The sequence below is a fragment of the Xenopus tropicalis genome, chromosome 10 (genome assembly GCF_000004195.4).
Source record: "Xenopus tropicalis strain Nigerian chromosome 10, UCB_Xtro_10.0, whole genome shotgun sequence".
Classification (NCBI taxonomy): domain Eukaryota; kingdom Metazoa; phylum Chordata; class Amphibia; order Anura; family Pipidae; genus Xenopus; species Xenopus tropicalis.
The window spans coordinates 13,163,966-13,188,216 of NC_030686.2; the positions used below are offsets into that span (position 1 = coordinate 13,163,966).

A 24,251-nucleotide genomic window follows, 5' to 3' on the forward strand; every position below is an offset into this window, starting at 1 on the left:
CAAAACAATGTTAGGTTCTGCTACTGCAACGTTCATATACATGTGGCATTATCTACAGTACCAAGGTTCCAATTTGAAAAGGGCAACTTAAAGGGATTCTGTCATGACTTTTATGGGGTACTTTTTATTCCTATATTACACTGTTTACATAGCAAATAATTCACTCTACCATTTAAAAGGTTATTCTTGAACCAACAAATGTATTTTTTAGCTGTAATATTAATGTATAAGCACCATCTCAGTGCATTGTGCCTGAGTCTGAGCTTTCAGAAGGAGCCAGCGCTACACATTAGAACTGCTTTCAGGTAACCTATTTTTTCTCCTACTCCCAATGTAACTGGAGGAGTCCCAAGCTGGACTTGGATTTCTTACTAATGAGTGCTATTCTGATACCTACTGGGAGCTGCTATCTTGCTCCCTTCCTATTGTTCTGCTGATCGTCAGCTGGGAGGGGGGATTTCACTCCAACTTGCAGTGCAGCAGTAAAGTGTGACTGAAGTTTATCAGAGCACAGGTCACATGGTTGGGCACCCCGAGAAATGAAGAATATGGCTAGCCCAATGTGATGTTTTTGAAACATGGATTTCAACGCAGGATTCTGCTGGAGAAGCTCTATTAACAGATGTGTTTTCCCATGACAGTATTTCTTTCAAAATGCAGCACTCATGTTCCCAAAACCATGCAGTTGAGCTAGTGCTTCTTATATGGAAGCTGCCTGGAAATGTAAATGTAGGTGTTTTCAGACAAATATCGCATTGGTCATGTCCTAGGGATGACATTAGTTTGTATAAGATACAAAAGTCAGTAGCATCACTAGAAGCCACTGGGTCCCACAGCAAAATCATTTTGCCCCCCTTAACTTTAGAAATTCGACATTAATATTATTAAGGAATTACCATCAGTCAATCTTCTTGTCTGGGTTTATCAACTGATCTTGAACTGTATTAGGTCACATCCCACTTCTTGACTTGACTTCCAAAAGTATGGTCATGTTAGACGTTATCTAACATTTATTTTTAGGAACATGTCTGTCTTAGATGCTCAGCATTTTCCAAAATATAACAAAATGAGTGTATTGTAGTTTTTAGTAAGTAAACAAGCCGGGTTGAAGTGGCCTTCCAGAAGGTCTCTCAGTAGGTTAGTGGGCACCAGCCAAGGACAATTCCCATCACAGAATCGTTTTTCCATCCAGGTCATTTTTGTCTCCATCATGGGCCTATACACAAAGCTATATCATTTGGCACTGTCTATATCAAATTGCTGTGACAGTGGGCCCAATGTCAGGTTATATGCCGCCATTCCTTGATGCAGAGTCCGCTGATCACTTCTCAGATTAGTTGTATCATCCCAAAAATGTAGCAAAGGACTTCCAAAGAGCTGGTATATGGGAAGCACTAAAACCTTTATCCAATCAGGTTAGAATGCCATTATACACATTGCATGGTTATGGGCCCAGGCAAGCTCAACATTCAAACATAGGTTTATTATGGTATATAAAATAGTCTACAATAGTCCATCACATTCAATAGCTATCCCTGATTAGTTTAAAGTAGAATTTAGCTTACTACAAACATTATGTAAATTCCAGAACCTTTTTTTTTTTTTTTTTTTTAAATAGAAATAGTATTAAAAGATAGGGTTGCAAGTAACTGAGGTGTATATCCAGAAGCACTCGTTGCTTATATACTGTAGGTTCAGGAACTGCAGATTCTATACTTTACAAAGCACGACTGGTCTGACTGGTTTGGGGCGTGAAGTCAGTTTAACTTATTTCATTAAACAAATTAAATAAAAACAAGTGTACATCTTTCAATGTAGTGTTAAAGTGACGCAATCGAATCACAAGGGCTTGGAATGATGTTTAATTATGTCCTAATACAGTTTTCTGAATTACCCAAGATGCTCTGCTAAAAAGTTTCCGGTCTGAGCAATGCTGCCATGTCATATTCTCATTTATTCTGTGTTACACAGGCCTACTGTACATGATGCTTCTCTATTTTCTCTAAAGTAAATGTACAAAGTTTATCTTTGCATTTTCTGCTTCAATAAACCCTTTCTTTTCTCTTTCACTCACCCTTATATTTAAGTCTATTACGCCTTCTCCAAGCAAGTGTCTCGGGAATGTTGACAACAAAAGCCACGAGTCTTTCTGAGTTAATAGATTGTTGATCTTTCCCTTGCAATGCTATCGATGTAAAACAGATATAACAAACCACAATCATAAACCGGGAAAAAAATGTTTTTAAAAGAGAATACCACCCAAACACAACTTACGTTTTTTGAAAAGTAACTTTGCAATATACATCAATTAAAAAATATGCAGACGTTTCATGATTTTTAATGTAATAATGTGGTTTGGAAATCCCTAAGCCCCGCTCCCTGCTGAACTGACTGACTACTTTGAGACTCAAATAAAATGTAACAGTAATCGACTGTCCACAGCCTGCCTTCAGCCTGCATCCTCCCAATCCCACAATTCCCTGCACATGTGATGTCAATAAGGAAAGGAACATCAGAGTGCCATTTCCCCTCTGCAGTCATAGGTCCTCAGTTCGTTTCTGATCAGAGCGCTACCTCCACAGAGTTTGTATGTTCTCCCTACGTCTGTTTTCCTCCCACACTTCAAATGCATACAGGAAGATTAATTGGCTTTAGTGCACAGGAAAGGGACTGATACTAAGAACAGTCTCCGGAAAGTTCTACGGAAAATGTAAGTACTAAATTAAGGATAGTAATAGCTTCACATTCATAAGTCATAGCATTGATTGAGGCGCTCGCCATCAAGTAGGCATTACTGGAACTGCAGTTTTGGTGTGGAAAGCTGCGTATTGGGTGCAGGACGGTCATAAACCCAATTCAGTCTCCCTATCCAAGACAGACTTCTGAAATCAATTGCGACTTAATTCCGAGTTATATCCATATGTTTCTACGCATTGGCTCATCACTGCATTCTGCTATGAACGCAAGTGAGGCCCATTTTTGTTGCGGTAGCAAGTTGCTAGGTTATCTTAGTCTTTCCTTAGTTACTTAGTGCTGCTTGTTGCCTATTTAAACTTCTGCTGCCTGCTGGACCTGACTTTGGCTTGTCCTACCCCGTTATGTCGTTCTCGGGCTCCATATCCTGTTCCATCTTCAGACACATTTAGTAGCTGCTAGTGAGCCCCTTCTCTACGCTTGATCCTGATAAGCCTGACAGTAACCTATAACAGCCAAACAATTATTTATTTCCAATATCCATACTGCTTTGCACCAATCAAAGGTATGGTAATTGAGGTTTGGCGTCAGACGTGTATTGTTCTGTTTTCTCTTTGAACAAGTGAAATGATGAAATTCCAACTGACAAACTGATTTGTTTTGAAATACCCCCGAAGGGTGTTCAAGTTTCAGCAGCTCAGATAGGTGTGTAGTTTGAAAAAAAAGTGTGGGCAATTTACTACAATATTAATATTTATTAAGTACTGAACCTTTGAGCACCAAGGAAAAAACTAGCAGTGGGTGGACATCTCCTTTAAGAGAAATTAATGTGCAAAATAATGCTGTAAGCTCTAAGGTAACGAAGGACCATTTTTTTTAAAGCAATTAGGAGGTAAAACATAAAAATTTCCATACTAACTGCATGTAGTGTAGCCTCTAGGGAGGAGGGGTAGGATGCAGGTGTTGCCAGGAGCAGTTGTATCCCTGGGGTAGGATTAGTAGGAAAGCTCCTGTAAGCTCCATGTTGTATGTCGTATCCGTGCAGAATCCTGTGTGCAGTGTTCTACAATTCACATGTAAAATCCCATGACATGTAAATTCCCTTATGAAACAAAAAAAAATGCATATATCCTTATCTTAATCAAACATATTAATTTATAGCAAACAAGAATTAAAGACTAAAAATAGAATAGGAGGGCTGTTCACAAGTGATTACAATAAAAAGTTAATGCTAATCCAATAAATACTACTTTTTTTTGGTGTAAATTGAATTTTTATCAGGTGCTAAAAGAAAAACAGAATAATTCACATTAACATTGATGAGATCATAGGAATCGATTCTTTTTCCAACAGAAATCAGGATAGTGCACTGAACCTGGAAATGCAGTCCAGTCCTGTAGGGCCCATCGCCCTAAGCTTGTCTGTTGGCGGTGAGGTAAGACATGCAGTAGGCAAGATTGCTATTGGCCAGTGAAAAAACAAAGTGGGAGTTGTGGTTTGTCTGATTTGGCTGTCAAGGAGCTGCGTCAAGTCAGGTTTATGAGACTGTTTTGACACAAGGCCTATGATCACATCACATGGAGTAACTGTGCAGACCCATTGGCTTTATGCAAGCCTTGCCCGCTGGAATTTCCCAGCCAACCAAAATGATATTTGGACCATATACCAGTCATGCAGGCTGTCATTTTGGTTTAATACTCCAATTGATAATCAGCTGACTTGGTTAGGAGTGGATGTTTCTGGAGACAATAACTTCCAGTCTATGGCCAACTTAACTAAACCCTCATAACAAGTCAATATCGCCTCCACTGATACAGATACAATGATGGCGGAGTCCGAGCAGAAGAAGAAATATGTTATAGCATTGTGTGTATGAGCACAATGGGTCTCTTTACAATAACATTTATCAAAGCACGATTGTGTACAATCAAAAATTTTTTAATTTTTTCTAATTTATAGAACTTTGCGTATTTTCTGCGATATTTTCGTTAATTTCCGCGACTTTTTCATGCTTTGCATCAATTTGTGCGACAAACGAGTACAAAAGTTTTGTTATTCATTCAAGCTTCGGTATCTTGACTTTCCTTGGGCCGGGTTGGAGCTGCAGAGTGCCATTGAGCCCTATGGGAGACTTTCCTTGGGCCGGGTTGGAGCTGCAGAGTGCCATTGAGCCCTATGGGAGGCTTTCCTTGGGCCGGGTTGGAGCTGCAGAGTGCCATTGAGCCCTATGGGAGACTTTCCTTGGGCCGGGTTGGAGCTGCAGAGTGCCATTGAGCCCTATGGGAGGCTTCCAAAATCATGCACTAAAGGTTCAGAAAGGTTTTCGCCGTATATAATTGTTCGAATATGAAAATTTTGTAACTTTTGGATTGTACCATGATATTTTCGTACGACCACGATATGATTTTTTGCGCAATTAACGCACATAAGAAATTTTTATTTTCAATCCGAGTTTTTTGCAATCGTACTTTTAATCATCCAAAATTTGGACTTTGATAAATCTGGCTCTATATGTTGCACATGCTGTATGGTCTCAATTTATACAAACTGTAATATTTTCACTTTTCATATTCTGATACGGTTCGTGTTAATTTTCTGCTTCTCAAGGTTAGTAAAAGAAACTTAGGTACAGTTGTGCCTATATACTCCGTTGGTACTATGCATCTTTATCTGTATAGAACTGCGTTGTGCATGAGGTTTGTATGGGTCCCTTGCAGGACATCTTGTGGTGGGTTTGAGTATTATTATTTCTTACTATTAGCCAAAAAACATAGGAACTGAATTGCTTTTCTGTAAATAATTAGTACTTTATAATTCTTAGTATATTTGTACTTAGATATTAATAAAAAGCAATGGATAGTTCTCATTAACTGCCTTGTGTGATAAAACTGGAAGAAAGTGCAATTAAACAAACAAAACCAAGGTTCCATGGTGTAATGGTTAGCACTCTGGACTCTGAATCCAGCGATCCGAGTTCAAATCTCGGTGGAACCTTAAATTTTAAAAAATACACCATAAGTTCTTAAAAAAAAAAAAAAAATATATATATATATATACATTTCCACCTTTGTGAGCAAACTGCTGCCATAAATTATTACATTTACTGGCCACCATATTTGGGAGTGCTGTACAATACAAGTGTGTACACTACAAAATGACATTGCATACAAATAGGTACAGGAGATCAAGAGGACCCTGTTCTTTACAATTTTAAGTATAAATCTGATCTATGTTCTGGATTTTCATTAAGAAATATGCTGAAATAAGAAGTAGGGATGCACCGAATCCAGTATTTGGCCTTTTTCGGCAGGGTTTGGATTCGGCCAAATCCACAGCCCTGGCTGAACCGAATTCGAACCCTAATTAGCATAAATTAGAGTATGGTTATTAGGATTTGGAAGGGTTAAATGTTAGGGGAAACATTTTTTTACCCCTTCCAGGTTCTAATTACCATATGTTAATTATGATTCGGTTTGGTACTCGGCTGAATCCATCGGGATGGATTCGGTGCATCCCTAATAGGAAGGTAAAGAAAATTGGCCTCACTTGTCTGATATGGCTATTCCCTCCCCTCCCACAGAACATGAGGTTTGTTCAGATTCAGTCAGACAGGCCAAAACTCTCATCAACCCATTAAATCAGGGGTAGGGAACCTATGGCTCGGGAGCCAGATGTGGCTCTTTTGATGGCTACATCTGGCTCACTGACAAATCTTTAATAAAAAAATAACTGGGGGCGTGGCCTGCACTCAGTGGATAGAAGGCTTAGAACATGTCTTCTATCCGCCGAGCGCAGGCAAGCCCTCCTCCTCATCGCATCCGGCATCCTTGGGACCCACCCTACCTTGTCCCTGCACTCGGCGGATAGAAGATGTGCTCTAAGCCTTAGAACACGTCTTCTATCCGCCGAGCGCAGGCCACGCCCTCCTCTGCATCCGCTTCCGGCATCCTTGGGACCCATCCTACCTTGCCCCGCAGCCAAACATATTGTATGGCTCTCACGGAATTACATTTTAAAATATGTGGTGTTTATGGCTCTCCCAGCCAAAAAGGTTCCCGACCCCTGCATTAAATGTTGCTCTCAGTGACTTTAAACCAGGTGTTTATTTTTGAATTCCTGGCCTGGAGGCAAATTTTGGTTGCATAAAAACCAAGTGTACTAGCAGAACCTCCTGTAGACTGCCAGTCCACACAGAGGTTACCAATCACAGCCCTTATTTGGCACCCCCAGGAGCGTTATGCATGGTTGTGTTGCTCTTCATCTTTTTTTTATGTTTAACTGTCGCTCACAGGTAAAAAAGGTTGGAGATCCAAATTCGTATTGTCGCGCCAAGTATGAAAGTTTCGGATTCATTCAAGCTTCGGTATGGTGACTTTCCTTGGGCAAGGTTGGAGCTGCAGAGTGCCATTGAGTCCTATGGGAGACTTTCCTTGGGCCGGGTTGGAGCTGCAGAGTGCCATTGAGCCCTATGGGAGACTTTCCTTGGGCCAGGTTGGAGCTGCAGAGTGCCATTGAGCCCTATGGGAGACTTTCCTTGGGCCGGGTTGGAGCTGCAGAGTGCCATTGAGCCCTATGGGAGACTTTCCTTGGGCCGGGTTGGAGCTGCAGAGTGCCATTGAGCCCTATGGGAGACTTTCCTTGGGCCAGGTTGGAGCTGCAGAGTGCCATTGAGCCCTATGGGAGACTTTCCTTGGGCCGGGTTGGAGCTGCAGAGTGCCATTTATTCCTATGGGAGGCTTCCAAAATCATGCACAGGAGGATCAAAGTCGGAAAGGTTTTCCGCCGTTTACGCCGTGACGGCGACGAAAAAGTCGTGATCTTCAGATATTATCGTATCCAATCTGAATTTTTTCCATTCAGAATTGGAACACGTGCTTTAGTGAATCGGCCCCTAAGAGTTCTGCTCAGTTTCCCCAATTTGGAAACTTGGATGGTTTTGACCCGGTCAGCCCTTCCAAAAAGATGGGAAACCTAGGCGGAACGGACACGTAACCTGCACACATTAGCACCACAGGAAACAGAGTTAAATTACTATTGGTCATTTTAACCCAGTGACGTCTTCTAAATTAGTTTTTGTTCTACATCCTATATATGCACGAACATACTCCCTCAAAATACAAAGCACCTAAAAAGATGACAGTTTGTTGAAAAACTCTATTTTTTGGTCGAATTGGAAGAATACGCTCTGAAAAAGTGAGGTATTGTGGGCAACCAGCAAAATATTTATTTTTAAAGTTCCCTGGCACAAGTAGAAGCTCTCAGGAAACAATAGAAACGACTTCTAGGGAAATTTTCAAGAGCTGAGGTGCCAGAAAGCAACCAAAGTGAAAATATATATATATATATATATATATATATTTTTTTTTTTAATATATATACAGTATTTATCCAAAAATACTGTTATATACTGTTATATATATATATATATATCCAAAAATACTGTTATATACTGTTATATATATATATATCCAAAAAATACTGTTCCCAGACCAGCTGCCACTAGCAGCTCCCCAGAGCGAAAGGAAGAGTTACGCCACCACTGTACGTCCTCCCAGAAGGCTACCTTCTTGCGTCACGGCGTTACGTGCAGCGGTGACGCCGCAATCTCGCGAGAGGAGCCTGTAACTTCGGGATTGTGTGTAACGCACGAGGTTCGGGGCCGGGAGTTGCCGGGAGTTGTCTGGCTTGGCTGTTTGCGGGATCGGTAAGTTGCGGAACGTGGCAAGGAAATCGGGAGCGACAAGCGGGGCGGTTGGGCACTTATCGGGTTTAGCCGGGCCCACCGCTGTCAGGGAGCTGCGAGTTGACAGAAGTTGTATCCCCAGCCAATCCCTGTGCGCCTCTGCGGGGACTGAAACTCCTGTGTCAGAAGCTGTGTGAGAACATTCAGCCACTGCTACTCCCTCCCCTCCAAGTGTAACTCACTGACTAAGTGCAGCTCAGGTGGGGCCCCCAGAAGGCCTCAAACACACTGGGCCCCCCTAAACCCATTTGGCCCCCCTCAACACCCAAAAGCCACCCTCCCTTAAGACCCAAAAACGTTTGGCCCCCCATAAGACCCACAAGCCCTTTGCCCCCCATAACCCATGAGACCCAAAAGCCCTTTGCCCCCCATAACCCATGAGACCCAAAAGCCATTTGCCCCCCCATAAGACCCAAAAGCCATTTGCCCCCTCCCCATAAGACCCAAAAGCCATTTGCCCCCTCCCCATAAGACCCAAAAGCCATTTGCCCCCTCCCCATAAGACCCAAAAGCCATTTGGCCCCCCCATAAGACCCAAAAGCCATTTGCCCCCTCCCCATAAGACCCAAAAGCCATTTGCCCCCTCCCCATAAGACCCAAAAGCCATTTGCCCCCTCCCCATAAGACCCAAAAGCCATTTGCCCCCTCCCCATAAGACCCAAAAGCCATTTGCCCCCTCCCCATAAGACCCAAAAGCCATTTGCCCCCCCCCCATAAGACCCAAAAGCCATTTGCCCCCTCCCCATAAGACCCAAATGCCATTTGGCCCCCCCATAAGACCCAAAAGCCATTTGGCCCCCCCATAAGACACAAAAGCCATTTGCCCCCTCCCCATAAGACCCAAAAGCCATTTGCCCCCTCCCCATAAGACCCAAAAGCCATTTGCCCCCTCCCCATAAGACCCAAAAGCCATTTGCCCCCTCCCCATAAGACCCAAAAGCCATTTGCCCCCCCCCATAAGACCCCAAAACTCTGGTTCTGAAATAATAGCCTTCATTTATGTAATGCTGACATTTTCTGCGGTGTTTTAAAATGTCACCTTAAAACACAGGCAGAGAAAACAAAGCCGCTGTCTATAAACTGCGTTTCCCTTGGATTAAAACACGAGAGTGTGACTGCCTTGATCTGCAGCTTTCTCTTATTGTGGGGCTTTCCTAGGCACGAGCCTTTAAGTGATGAATACACTGCATTACAGTGTAACAGATATTTGGAAACATTGGCATATCAGTCATCCCTCTGTTATTTCAGAGTCATCTCCATATAATAAAGCGACACGCTGCCCCATTAATAGGCCTTCAGTCTGGTCCCACCCAGCCACATATTATACCTTTGAATAGTTTATTGTTTGCGGTTTGCCTCCTTTATAGTGTAGGGAAAGCATGGTGCCTGTGGTGTGCTCACATTATAAATGGCTGCTAGCAGCATTATTATGAAGCACCAACATATTCTGCAGCGCTGTATAATATTAATGGGTGTGTATATATATATATATATATATATATATATATTAACCCAATACAAATGTCATATGCCAAGTTGGGTAAGGGGGTTGTTATGAGAAGCTAATATCTTCTTTTTTTTTTGACTCCCACAGTGCATCAGTGATTTCTAAGAAGCAGACATGGCAGTCCGTGCATCTTTTGAGAACAACAATGAAATTGGCTGTTTTGCCAAGCTTACCAACACCTACTGCCTGGTGGCCATTGGGGGATCGGAGAACTTCTACAGGTCAGGCTTAGTTTTATCAACCTGTCCCTTTGATGATCTTGTGGCTGCATGTCTGATTGATGTCTGTATGTATAACTTGATTTATAAAGCGCTACAAGAATACGCAGCAATGTACAATCTTACAATGCAGGTATAGGACCCATTATGCAGAATGCTGGGGACCAAGGGTATTCCGGATAAGGGGTCTTTCCATTATTTGGATCTCCATACCTTAAAGGTCCCCATACACGGGCCGACTATAGCTGCCGATATCGGTCCCTTGGACCAATTCGGCAGCTAATCGGCCCGTGTATGGGGAGAGCAGAGCGGCCTGGCCGACCGATATCTGGCCTGAAATTGGCCAGATCTCGATCGGCCAGGTTAGAAAATCCGGTCAGATCGGGGACCGCATCGGCTCGTTGATGCGGTCCCCGAACCGACTGCCCCATTGCCGCCCACATAAAACGATCGAATTATTATTTTTTTTCCCTAAATGCTCCCCGATATCGCCCACCCGTAGGTGGGGATATCGGGTGAAGATCCGCTCGCTTGGCGACATCGCCAAGCGAGCGGATCTGCTCGTGTATGGCCACCTTAAGTCTACTAAAAAAACAAACAATTAAACCCAATAGTATTATTTTGCCCCCAATAAGGATCCATTATACCTTAGTTGGTATCGAATAAAAGGTACTGTTTTATTATTACGAAGAAAAAGGAAATACTTTTTTACAAATCTGAATTATTTAATTAAAATGGAGTCTATAGGAGACAGGCTTTCCATACTTCAGAGCTTTCAGGATAATGGGTTTCCGGATAACGGATCCTATAACTGTATACACAATTACACACAGGTAGGACAAGTGTTATAATACAATAAATAGGTAGAAATACACAGAGATAAAGTGCCACAGTAAGACACAATAGGAAGGAGGTCCCTGCCCCATAGAGTTTACAATCTAAGTAAGGTTTCAGAACTAATTTATTGACTTTCAGTTACCAATGTTTACAATGTTTATTTTTTCAGTGTGTTTGAAGGAGAACTTTCCGAGACAATACCTGTTGTACATGCATCTATCGCTGGCTGTAGAATAATCGGGAGGATGTGCGTTGGTGAGTATTTAGTGATTCTTGTGGTTCCCATGTTAAGTAGATCTGTCCGAGATACGCACTACTGTGACGCTATTGTAGACAAAGCATAAAATAGGAAAGCTAGTAGTAAAATAGAAAGGTACTACAGGTATAGGACCGATTATCCAGAATGCTCGGGACCTGGAGTTTTTCGTATAAGAGATCTTTCCTCAGTTTGGATCGCCACACATCAGCCTCCTTCTCCTAGTCTTTTGATTTTTAGCCTTGCCTTTGCATTTAAAGAGAGTCTGTGGTGTAAAGTACATGTTTTCTCTTATAGCACAACCATACAGCCTTATTATTTCTGTACACAGGAAAACTGAGGTATAATAGAAAAACGCAAGAGTAACCCTGTGTAATAATAATGGAACAAAAAAGTAGCTGTAGATTAAAAAAAACAAATAATAATATAATTAACCACATGTTAACCAAAAGTTTTCAGGTGATGATAAATTCATTTATTTTCATTTCATTCTTGCCCCTCCTGCAGTGTTATCTTATTTTTATAATCTGGTAGAAATTATGTCTCTTGTGCCTGGAAAGATGTTCTAACTGAACTTAACTAAGCAGATGTTAAAAATCTAAGAATGTGTATCCTCAACATAGTATCTAGCATAAAACCTTTTGTCTGTTCTTTAAAGGGGAACTCTGGCTTCCAAATCAAAATTTGTCAGAGCCCCACACAACACAGAAACCCCTAATATACCCATCACTGTAATCTGTTTCTTTAAATACTATGAATAAATACCATTTTTATATGCTGCAAAAAGTTCTTCTCTTTCTGCATCTTTTGAAATTCAGGCAGGGGAGAAGGGACTAAAACACTGACATTACAAATTGTAACAATTTCTCCACAGCTTACAGACAGCATGCAGGAACTACAAAACCCACAATGCATTGCACTGTGATGTTCCTTTCCTTATTGACATCACGTGTGCAGGGAATTGTGGGACTTGGAGGATGTAGGCTGAGGACAGGCGACTTCTGTTACAGTTTGAGTCACAAAGTAGCCAGCCAGATCAGCAGGGGAACAGGGGGTGGGGCTTAGGGAACTGTTCCAAACCATATTATTCCATTCAAAATCATGAAATGGCTGCATATGTTTTAACGGATGTATATTGCAAAGTTGCTTGAAATTATGTCTACTTTTCAAAAAGCTTAAGATGTGTTTGGGTGGATTTCCCCTTTAATTAAAACTCCCAGCATACATGTATTGAAGAATAGTTGATTAATGGTGTATCCATGAAGATAGCCGTCACTACTAAATGGAACACGATACTAAAGAACAAGATTGAATCCCCGCTTAGACAATTCATGTTTGAATTTGGTTTTTTTTTCTTTGTATGCTATTTGAAACTCGGCTAGGAATTCCTCTTTATGAACATTCTTTATTGTTACAGGCAACAGACACGGCCTCATGGTTCCAAACAACACAACAGATCAAGAACTTCAGCACATCAGAAACAGCTTACCAGACTCGGTGCGAATTCAGAGAGTAGAGGAGCGCCTCTCTGCCTTGGGCAATGTTATTGCATGTAATGACTACGTGGCTCTTGTGCATCCTGATCTTGACAGGGTACAGTATGATTTTCCTGCTTGACCGTTTTTAAAAGTACTCCAGCTCATGGGTTTAGCTGGCAAACTTTTTTCTCGGGGCCGGAGACGGCGGGCCGGATTGAAAGGGCTGACGGGCCGGATGTGGCCCGCGGGCCGTAGTTTGCCCTCCCCTGGCATAGACAATAAAATGAACAGTGCCGTCTTAGCAGGCAATAATGTATAAGGGTTACAGTTTGGAAATGTATTTTGTTTGGTATTTAGCCTCAATGTTGAAATGTAATAATCTGTTAGTGATGTGTTCATATAGAAATAAAATCTTTTCTTTATTGTAATTTCTTACAGGAGACAGAAGAGATCTTGGCAGACGTCCTTAAAGTTGAGGTTTTTAGACAGACAATAGCCGATCAAGTACTTGTAGGGAGTTACTGTGCCTTCAGTAACCAAGGAGGCCTGCTGCATCCCAAAACATCTATTGAGGATCAAGATGAACTGTCTTCTCTGCTACAGGTCCCTCTTGTGGTAAGCCATGTTTAGGTGTCTGGATTTACAGATAATCAGACATTTTTGTTTGTTAAAGGAACAGTAACACCAAAAAACAAGTGTTTACATTATATTTTAACTTTAACTGTTGCCCTGCCCTGGTAAAACTGGACTGCCTGCTTCAGAAACCCTAATATAGTTTATATAAATACCCTGCTGTGTAGCCCCGGCGGCAGCCATTCCTGCACTGGTACAGCTGGGGTGTTTGCTACAGAAACCCTACTATAGTTTATATAAATACCCCGCTGTGTCGCCCCGGGGCAGCCATTCCTGTACTGGTACAGCTGGGGTGTTTGCTACAGAAACCCTACTATAGTTTATATAAATACCCCGCTGTGTAGCCCCAGGGGCAGCCATTCCTGCACTGGTACAGCTGGGGTGTTTGCTACAGAAACCCTACTATAGTTTATATAAATACCCTGCTGTGTAGCCCCGGGGGCAGCCATTCCTGCACTGGTACAGCTGGGGTGTTTGCTACAGAAACCCTACTATAGTTTATATAAATACCCTGCTGTGTAGCCCCGGGGGCAGCCATTCCTGCACTGGTACAGCTGGGGTGTTTGCTACAGAAACCCTACTATAAATACCCTGCTGTGTAGCCCCGGGGGCAGCCATTCCTGCACTGGTACAGCTGGGGTGTTTGCTACAGAAACCCTACTATAGTTTATATAAATACCCTGCTGTGTAGCCCCGGGGGCAGCCATTCCTGCACTGGTACAGCTGGGGTGTTTGCTACAGAAACCCTACTATAGTTTATATAAATACCCCGCTGTGTAGCCCCGGGGGCAGCCATTCCTGCACTGGTACAGCTGGGGTGTTTGCTACAGAAACCCTACTATAGTTTATATAAATACCCTGCTGTGTAGCCCCGGGGGCAGCCATTCCTGCACTGGTACAGCTGGGGTGTTTGCTACAGAAACCCTACTATAGTTTATATAAATACCCCGCTGTGTAGCCCCGGGGGCAGCCATTCCTGCACTGGTACAGCTGGGGTGTTTGCTACAGAAACCCTACTATAGTTTATATAAATACCCTGCTGTGTAGCCCCGGGGCAGCCATTCAAGCTGGAAAAAGAAGAAAATGCACAGATTACATAGCAGAGAACAGATAAAACCCCATTGTATTCTGCAGAGTTTATCTGCTGTGTAACCTTTGCCTATTTTTTTTTTCAGCTTGAATTGTAAATGTATAAAAGTTTAATTACTTTGATACAGTTACATTTTTGTGTTTTTTTTGTTCCTTTTAAGGCATGGTACTCTGTAAGAAATATTTATACATTCAGGGCTGTTTGACTACAGGAAGGCAAGCAAACAGGAAATAAAATAATTATAGTTCAGTCCCTCTTTGTATTCAGAACTCTTTTTATTTTGCTGTGCCTGAGAGCACAGGCAGTGCAAGAGGAGACAGGCGAGTTATTAAATAGTTAATTTTTTTACCCATGCCACACTTGGCGTAAATACTTTTGTGTTTGGACTGTGTGCCTACGACTAAGGGTGGTAGCAACTGAAGCGCATACAGCATTAAGGTTTTGATGTTCTTAGCTGAGAAAATAAAGATATTATTTATTGGAAGATTAGCTGCTCTCCTCAAATTTTTAGTAATGACTGTATTGATTGTATTACAGACGGGAACTGTAAACCGCGGCAGTGAAGTGATCGCTGCAGGAATGGTTGTGAATGACTGGTCAGCGTTTTGCGGCTTGGATACCACAAGTACAGAATTGTCCGTTATAGAAAGTGTATTTAAACTGAGCGACGCACATCCTAGTACTATTGCCACCAGCATGAGAGACTCCCTCATTGACAGGTAAGGAATTTTCATTTTGCATTGTGCCTCTTTTTTACCCTTAGTTGAGAACTTTCTTTTTTAGGATGTAATTTATTATAGACGTCTCATGTTCAATAATGGCCAGTAGCAACCAATCATACTTTACTTTTGCCCATACTACTGCAAGTTAGAGCGTTAAAGGAATAGATCAGTGTAAAAATTAGACTGGGTAAAATACATAGTCTGCGCAAAATCAAATATTTTTGTAATATAGTTAGGCAAAAATGTAATCTAGAAAGGCCAGAACACTGCTTCCTGCTTTCAGCTCGCTAACCTCTTAGTTAGTGACTTTAGGGGAGGAAAAGTAACGCTAAAAATTTTTAACTAAAAAATCTATTCTACCCTCCCCCAATAATTGCCCTATCCTGAAAACTATTTGTTATTTATAATGCTTTAGAAGAAAATACCTGTAAAAAACTTGGCTTCCGGTCAACAAAGGTGATGTGGCGATGCCGGGGAAAGTTTCAGGGAATATGGCCATGCAAGAGAAAGTATCAGGTGAAGTTTAACTATGCGGCGATCGACTGATCGAGTCTAGCCTTCCTTCTGTATAGGAAGGAGTCAGGCTAGACTCGATCAGTCGATCGCCGCATAGTTAAACTTCACCCGATATTTTCTCCTGCATGGCCATATTCCCTGAAACTTTCCCAGCATCGCCATATCACCTTTGTTGAAATGACCAGAAGCCAAGTTTTTTACAGGTATTTTCTTCTAAAGCATTATAAATAACAAATAGTTTTCAGGATAGGGCAATTATTGGGGGAGGGTAGAATAGATTTTTTAGTTACAAATTTTTAGTGTTACTTTTCCTTTAGGGGGGGCCCACGTGGGACATAACTGTTCAGTTCAGAGCATTTAGGTCAGATTCAAATGCAAACTAACTGAACAGTTATGTCCCATATGTCCCTTAAGTCACTGATTGGCTACTGACTGCTAACAGAGAGCTGTAAAGGAGGAAGTAGTGTTCTGGCCATTATGTTAGACACCCATCCACTCCAGCTTTATAGATTACATTTTTGCCTAACTAACTATATTGAAAACATTTTTTTATTTTGTGCAGTCTGTCTATTTTACCCAGTTTCGAAGTCAGTCTCTATATCTACAAAGAAGCAGTCTTGGTAACTCAAAAAATGTTGTTGCTAAGCTTTGTGTTTTTAGGTTTATATGACATAACTTGAACAAATGGCTGCCACTTATTGTGCCACGTGGCACTTCAATGACATTTCAACTTTCTGTTGGCTTACTAACTTCAGAGAGTGTACCTTGGGCAGGATTAAAGCCTAATTGAAATGCATTCAGTTTATTCAGTGCCTTTTACTATAGAATTATACTTCTCTTTCCAAAGGAAACAATACATACTATACATACAGTGTGAAATATTAAAGTATTGTATTTATTTGTTTTGCATGATATTGTTTTTTGTTATACATACCAAGAAGCCCTAACTTTTTTTTTTTTTTTACTATTTTTCATTTCAGTTTAACATAAAAAAAATGGCAAGCATCCCTGATCGTTCCTTTGCTCAAACAAACAACTCTGTCGCTTACCAGCTTTTTCACCAAACTGGACTTCCCAAGAGCGCTGTCGCCCAAATATGTCTTTGTTATTCTGTCATCGCATTAAAACTGTATCTGAAATAAAAATGAAATGGCTTTTTTTAACTGCAATTTGTGACAGGGAAAAAGAGTGTCGTGTAAGCATCTGCTTGCTATATTGCACTTAAATATATTCTAGGTTATTATGAATAATAAACAGTTTTATTACTCAAAAATAAATCTTGTTCCTCATCGTTGTAGACAGGGTGTCGAGCCTAGGCTTTCCACTATGCACATTAGAAATAAAGAAAGGACCATTTCTGTACTGCCAATTATAGTCATTACTAAGGGGCTATACTATTACTAAGGGGCTGATTAATTAAGACTTTCAATGTTATTTTATATTTATATACCATATTTTATCAACTAACACATTTAACTATGCTTCCATCAATGGAATAAGGCCTTAAAGTTGTCGGTATGTCTGTCATTCCAACAAGGCTAAGCTGTTAATTACAAAATGTAATTTTATAAGAACTTGACTCATTGGTGGAATAGCATATTTCATCGCTTACTGTATGTTCTAATTTCTTGTCTTTGTTTCTGACATAATTTTTGGCTGGTTAGTAATTTGCTTATAGCCCAGGGGTGGGCGAACTAGGCCCGCGGGCCACATTCGTGCCGTTGGCCTTTTTAATCCGGCCCACCGACTCCGGGCCCCCTTAAAAGAATGGCGGGCCCTGATAGGTTGCGCCCGGTGCGTGCGCGTGATGTCAGCACGCATGGGCCGCAGCTGTATAAAAGAATGCAGCGGGGAGCTGGGGGACAGAAGCAGCCAAGGACGGAGGAAGCAGCGGGTCGCTGGAGGAAGGAGCCACAGGTTGCTGGGGGGGGGGGGGGGGGGGGAGATGGAAGATGCTGGGGAGAGCTGGTGGGAGGATTTTGAGGAGAAGCTGGGGGGGAGAGCTGAAGGATGCTGGGGTGGGGAACTGCAGGATGCTGGGGAGTGGAGCTGGAGGATGCTGGGGGGGAGCTGAGAGGCCCCGTGATTTCTGATGGCAGCCCTGGGCGTAAGTCAATGTGGCCCTGAGCCAAAAATTTGCCCACCCCTGTTATAGCCAAACAACATGGCTGCAGTTTATGGCAACCACGCCCATCATGGAGATTTTTTTGTGTCTTTTCTTAAAATATAGAATGGGTTTACTTGCAAACAAGAATTGGAAAGTATCCTTTACTTGAGCTAAAAGCTAAGCAAGAAAGAATAACTTTTTTTCATTCAACCATTAAAGATGGCCATACACTGGCAGGCAACTTTGCACGACTTCTGAAAACCAAAGCGAAACGAAGGGCTTTCCACCGGCAGGGCATTTTGGAGCAGTTAGTAGCCTGCGATAGCAGAGCCTTGTGCTGATGATCGGGGTCCTTCAGATAGATTCAACAGCTTACCTGCCCATGTATGGGCACCCCTGACAGGCCTACCGACCAATATCTGGCATAAATTTGGTGGGTTTGATTTTCCTGTCAGGGACTTTATCAGCTCATTGAGATGCTCCTCGCTCTGACGGGTCCTATTCTCGTAATTGGATTACTCCAATATCGCCTACCTTAGGTGGGCATATCGGGAGAAAGGTCTCACTTATTTCCACTTTCTTGTTCTCTGTTTTTCCTACGCTCCCTTTTGGTTTTGCATGCCTATCTGCGGAGTGTGAAATCTCTATGGATGGATTTAGGGTGTGATCCAGTTGGTGGGTTATTGTCTGACATCATGCGTTGGGACAAGAACTGCAATGGAAGAGTGCAACACATCTAAAGCTGTCGATACACATACTGATAAAAAAAATTTTTTGTCAGGCCCGGATTTGTGGCAAGGCCCAGGCCTGGGCTGGCATGCCGCCCAAGCCGGCCTGAAATTTTGCTCACTTGCGGAGCAACATGTAAGGTTCCTTTGTGTGATATCTGTAAGTTTGACCCGAAGGCTAATTGGTTGGGTACTGTGTGAAATAAATCAGTGTATGGCTCCTTAAAGTGATACACTAAAAACTACTTCTCAAAAGTATTAATGTACATTAAAAATTACCTATAGGTCATGTTCATTGTTTTATTGCTAATAGAGTTGTTTTTGTAAGTAATTGTTACTTGTCAGTTACAGCTTCTAATGCTAACGGACTCCTGCTGCACAAATATGGCAGCTCCCTTATAGATGAACATGGAGGATCAGATAGTTAATATTAAAGCATAGGAAAAATACTTTTATGGCTAAAGTATAAACAGCATGTAAAGACAATGTTATGATAGGGTTTGAGTTATGGTGTCAGTATCTCTTTAAATGTAACCGTTAAACCTGAGTTGAATATGTAAGGCTTGTGCTGAACTTCAGTCAAATAGGGAATATGAAGCTACTCCATGTTTGGTTCTTGCAAGCAGTAGGTATCAGAATAGCACTCGATAGTAAGAAATCCAAGTCCGGCTTGGGACTCCTCCAGTTACATGGGAGTAGGAGAAACAATAGGTTAGGTGAAAGCAGTTCTAATGTGTAGTGCTGGCTCCTTCTGAAAGCTCAGACTCAGGCACACTTTACTGCTGCGCTGCAAGTTGGAGTGATATCCCCCCCCTCACTCCCAGCAGCCGATCAGCAGAACAATGGGAAGGGAGCAAGATAGCAGCTCCCAGTAGGTATCAGAATAGCACTCAATAGTAAGAAATCCAAGTCCGGCTTGGGACTCCTCCAGTTACATGGGAGTAGGAGAAACAATAGATTAGCTGAAAGCAGTTCTAATGTGTAGCACTGGCTCCTTCTAAAGCTCAGACTCGGGCACACTTTACTGCTGCGCTGCAAGTTGGAGTGATATCCCCCCCCCCCCCAGCAGCCGATCAGCAGAACAACGTGAAGGGAGCAAGATAGCAGCTCCCAGTAGGTATCAGAATAGCACTCAATAGTAAGAAATCCAAGTCCGGCTTGGGACTCCTCCAGTTACATGGGAGTAGGAGAAACAATAGGTTAGCTGAAAGCAGTTCTAATGTGTAGCGCTGGCTCCTTCTGAAAGCTCAGACTCAGGCACACTTTACTGCTGCGCTGCAAGTTGGAGTGAAATCCCCCCCCTCACTCCCAGCAGCCGATCAGCAGAACAATGGGAAGGGAGCAAGATAGCAGCTCCCAGTAGGTATCAGAATAACACTCAATAGTAAGAAATCCAAGTCCGGCTTGGGACTCCTCCAGTTACATGGGAGTAGGAGAAACAATAGGTTAGCTGAAAGCAGTTCTAATGTGTAGCGCTGGCTGAAAGCTCAGACTCAGGCACAATGCACTGAGATGGCGCCTACACACCAATATTACAGCTACAAATACATTTGTTGGTTCAAGAATAACATTTTAAATGGCAGAGAGAATTATTTTCTATGTAATCAGTAATTTAGAAATAAAATGTTCACCTTAAAAATCAAGGCAGAATTGACCTTCCTTATTACTAGTAAAATAAATTGATTAGTATGCCTTTATTATACGGAACAGTTTTCATAACCATTTTAATTTTTCCTTTATTTTTTCCAAAGCACTCTTTACATCGTTATTTCTCAGACTATAGACAAGAGGGTTCAACATGGGTGTTATTGCTGTGTGCAGAACAGAAAAGACGTTGTCCAAGTCATCTGCGTGTTGCGAAGGCGGCCTGGCGTACATACATAGCACCGACCCATAGAAAATAATCAGAGTGGTGAGGTGGGAGGAACAGGTGGAGAAGAATTTCATTCTGGCGCCAGATGATCTGATGCCCAAGGTCACTGTAATTATTTTAATGTAGGATATGAAGATCAGCATGAGTTGGAATAGAATAACTATAAATGTATCTATGTATATTATTGTTTGAAACCCAGAGCTATTGCAGGAGATTTTGGACAAAGCTTTAAAATTGCAGTAGAACTCATCAATATTGCGTGCACCACAGAATGATAACTTTGAGGCCATTGAAGTAAGAAAGAATGAGTTCACACTCCCCATTATCCATGGGCCTCCAACAATCAGGGCGTATTTCTTCCCGCTCATAATTGCATGGTACTGCAGGGGGTGGCAGATTGCAACGTAGCGATCATACGCCATGGAGGACAGTATCAATGCTTCCGTGCTTCCAAAGAAAACAAAAAAGTACAGCTGGGTGAGGCAGCTTCTGTATGAGATAGAGTGATATCCGGTTAATAAAATGTCCATCAGTTTGGGGATAGTGACTGTGGTGAAACCAACATCCAAAGAGGAAAGGTTGCTGAGTAGAATGTACATGGGGGTATGTAAGCGAGAATCCGCCAACACCAAGCTGATTATTATTACATTGCCCACAACTGTAGTCGAGTAGATCACAAAGAAAACAAAGAACATCAGAAGATGATTTACTGATGTGTCTGAAAATGCCAAGATATGGAACGCTTCGAAATATGAGTGGTTGCCCATGATCTTGTCATTCATTTAAAAATGTATCAAGTTATTCTGTTGTGGTGTCTGGTCAAACTGCTCATTGTCCGAGTCATCATCATAAAAGTTTGTTTGGTCTAAATCTGCCACTGGGAAAAAAAGTATTTTTTTCTTCAGTATTTACCAGTCAACATTGTAAATGATACAAATGAGGAATATTGGCCTAGAACATAATATTTGTAATTGGATAGAGAACTGGCTGAAGGATAGAGTACAAAGAGTGGTGGTAAATGGAACATTTTCTAATTGGGCCAGTGTGGTTAGTGGAGTACCGCAGGGGTCAGTCCTTGGGCCTTTGCTTTTTAACTTGTTTATTAATGACCTGGAGGTGGGCATAGAGAGTACTGTTTCTATTTTTGCTGATGACACTAAATTGTGCAAAACTATAAGTTCCATGCAGGATGCTGCCGCTTTGCAGAGCGATTTGACAAAACTGGAAAACTGGGCAGCAAAATCGAAAATTAGGTTCAATGTTGAAAAGTGCAAAGTTATGCATTTTGGTAGAAATAATATAAACACGAACTATCTACTGAATGGTAGTGTGTTGGGGGTTTCCTTAATGGAGAAGGATCTGGGATTTTTGTAGATAACAAGTTGTCTAATTCCAGGCAGTGTCATTCTGTGGCTACTAAAGCAAATAAAGTGCTGTCTTGTATAAAAAAAGGGCATTGACTCAAGGGATGAGAACATAATTTTGCCTCTTTATAGGCCCCTGGTAAGGCCTCACCTTGAGTATGGGGGGCAGTTTTGGGCTCCAGTCCTTAAGAAGGATATTAATGAGCTGGAGAGAGTGCAGAGACTGCAACTAAACTGGTAAAGGGGATGGAAGGGTTAAACTATGAGGTTAGACTGTCGAGGTTGGGGTTGTTTTCTCTGGAAAAGAGGCGCTTGCGAGGGGACATGATTACTCTGTACAAGTACATTAGAGGGGATTATAGGCAGATGGGGGGTGTTTCTTTTTCCCATAAAAACAATCAACGCACCAGAGGTCCCCCCTTTAGATTAGAGGAACGGAGCTTCCATTTGAAGCAGCGTAGGGGGTTCCTCACGGTGAGGGCAGTGAGGTTGGGGAATGCCCTTCCTAGTGATGGGGTAATGGCAGATTCTGTTAATGCCTATAAGAGGGGCTGGATGAGTTCTTGAACAAGCAGAATATCCAAGGCTATTGTGATACTAATATCTACAGTTAGTATTACTGGTTGTATATATAGTTTATGTATGTGAGTGTATAGATAGGTCAGTATAGCTTGTGTATGCTGGGTTTACTTCGAAGGGTTGAACTTGATGGACTCTTGTCTTTTTCCACCCTATGTAACTATGTATTTATGTCTGTGAAGGTTCTCATCCATCCAAGTCATGGTACAGTATATGTGTAGTAATAAGTCAAATCAAATGGATTTGCTGTATTTTTCTTGACATTTAGTTAGTCACCCAACTGGCTCAAATCAGAATGACTTTTTCAAAGCTTCCTGGAATTAAATACCCTGGAATGTTGTATCCATTACTTTGTTTATTGTATCAGCTTTTATTTAGCTTACAACTTTGGTTACATTCGCCTGTAATGCAAGTAATCAACCAAGGTTATTCCGAATAAGGGGTCTTTCCGTAATTTGGATCGTCATACCTTAAGTCTACTAAAAATCAATAAAACATTAATTAAAGCCAACAGGATTATTTTGCATCCAGTAAGGATTAATTATATCTTAGTTGGGATCAAGTACAGGTACTGTTTTATTATTACAGAGAAAAGGAAATAATTTAACCATTAAATAAACCCAATAGGGCTGTTCTGCCCCAATAAGGGGTAATTATATCTTAGTTGGGATCAAGTACAGGTACTGTTTTATTATTACAGAGAAAAGGGGATCATTTAACCATGAAATAAACCCAATAGGGCTGTTCTGCCCCCAATAAGGGGTAATTATATCTTAGTTGGGATCAAGTACAGGTACTGTTTTATTATTACAGAGAAAAGGGAATCATTTAACCATTAAATAAACCCAATAAGGCTGTTCTGCCCCAATAAGGGGTAATTATATCTTAGTTGGGATCAAGTACAGGTACTGTTTTATTATTACAGAGAAAAGGGAATCATTTAACCATGAAATAAACCCAATAGGGCTGTTCTGCCCCCAATAAGGGGTAATTATATCTTAGTTGGGATCAAGTACAGGTACTGTTTTATTATTACAGAGAAAAAGGAAATCAATTTTTAAAAATCTGAATTATTTGATTAAAATGGAGTCTATGGGAGACAGGCTTTCTGTAATTCAGACCTTTCTGGATATCGGGTTTCTGGATAAGGTAAATTTACACAGTGTTGCTTACATTTTCCCTATGTCTGATTCCTTTGTTTAATTCCCAAGTCAACAGCCTCTATAGCAGTGATCCCCAAGCAGTGACTCAAGAACAACATGTTGCTCCCCAACCCCTGTGATGTTGCTCCCAGTGGCCTCATAGAAGGTCTTTTTTAAATGTCTGGCTTGGAGGCAAGATTTGGAGGCATAAAGACCAGGTGTACTGCCAAACAGAGCCTCCTGTAGGCTGCCAATGTGTAAAACTGGACTAGCTGGGGTGTATGCGGGCGAGCGTTCCTTCTTCAAAGATTTTGAAATGTTTAGAAATCGTTGGTAGCGCACACTATTCTATTGCATCTGTATTTCAAATAAAAATTCTCACCATGCATAAAAAATTGATCCAAAACGAGGCTGAACCAGTGCTCTGATGGTCAAAATAAAAATTAAAAATTGCCTTGGTGCATGAACCAAGAACTTTTATACCTTCAGCCAGACATACACCTGTCACAAATTATACCTGTAGGGAATAGAGCTATTACATTAAACTGATTATTATAGTGATTCTAATGAGAGTTATTTGTCTTGTGGCGGAGAATGATTAATTTATAAATAAAAGGGTGAACAAAGCCAGGAACAAAAGTTTTCAAAGTTTTGTTCATATTGCACCTTTTTGATTGTGGTGTTTATTATATTTTTTTCCCCAGAGTAGATATTAGTGGAAAAATGATTCAAATGTAATGCACATCCACCATTTGTTTCCATTT

General features: G+C 41.5%; 2 protein-coding genes and 1 non-coding gene across 4 annotated transcripts; 2 read left to right on the forward strand and 1 right to left on the reverse strand.

The window, feature by feature from the left end:
- The first annotated feature begins 5,616 nt into the window (after window positions 1-5,616).
- trnaq-cug lies at window positions 5,617-5,688 on the forward strand. Its single transcript has one exon. It is a non-coding gene; the product is annotated as a tRNA-Gln (tRNA).
- Window positions 5,689-8,304: 2,616 nt separating this feature from the next.
- eif6 (eukaryotic translation initiation factor 6) lies at window positions 8,305-16,971 on the forward strand. Of its 2 annotated transcripts, none has more exon segments than NM_001006883.1 (7): window positions 8,305-8,398; window positions 10,032-10,165; window positions 11,169-11,254; window positions 12,673-12,848; window positions 13,172-13,348; window positions 14,994-15,175; window positions 16,675-16,962. In NM_001006883.1, coding segments are annotated over 6 exon segments (738 nt in total). In that variant the 5' UTR covers window positions 8,305-8,398; window positions 10,032-10,058; the 3' UTR covers window positions 16,685-16,962.
- Window positions 16,972-20,242: 3,271 nt separating this feature from the next.
- LOC116407997 (olfactory receptor 1-like) lies at window positions 20,243-21,169 on the reverse strand. The gene has a single exon (XM_031894605.1). It carries the CDS (start codon window positions 21,167-21,169, stop codon window positions 20,243-20,245), a length of 927 nt encoding a protein of 308 aa, XP_031750465.1.
- Between the last annotated feature and the right edge of the window lie 3,082 nt (window positions 21,170-24,251).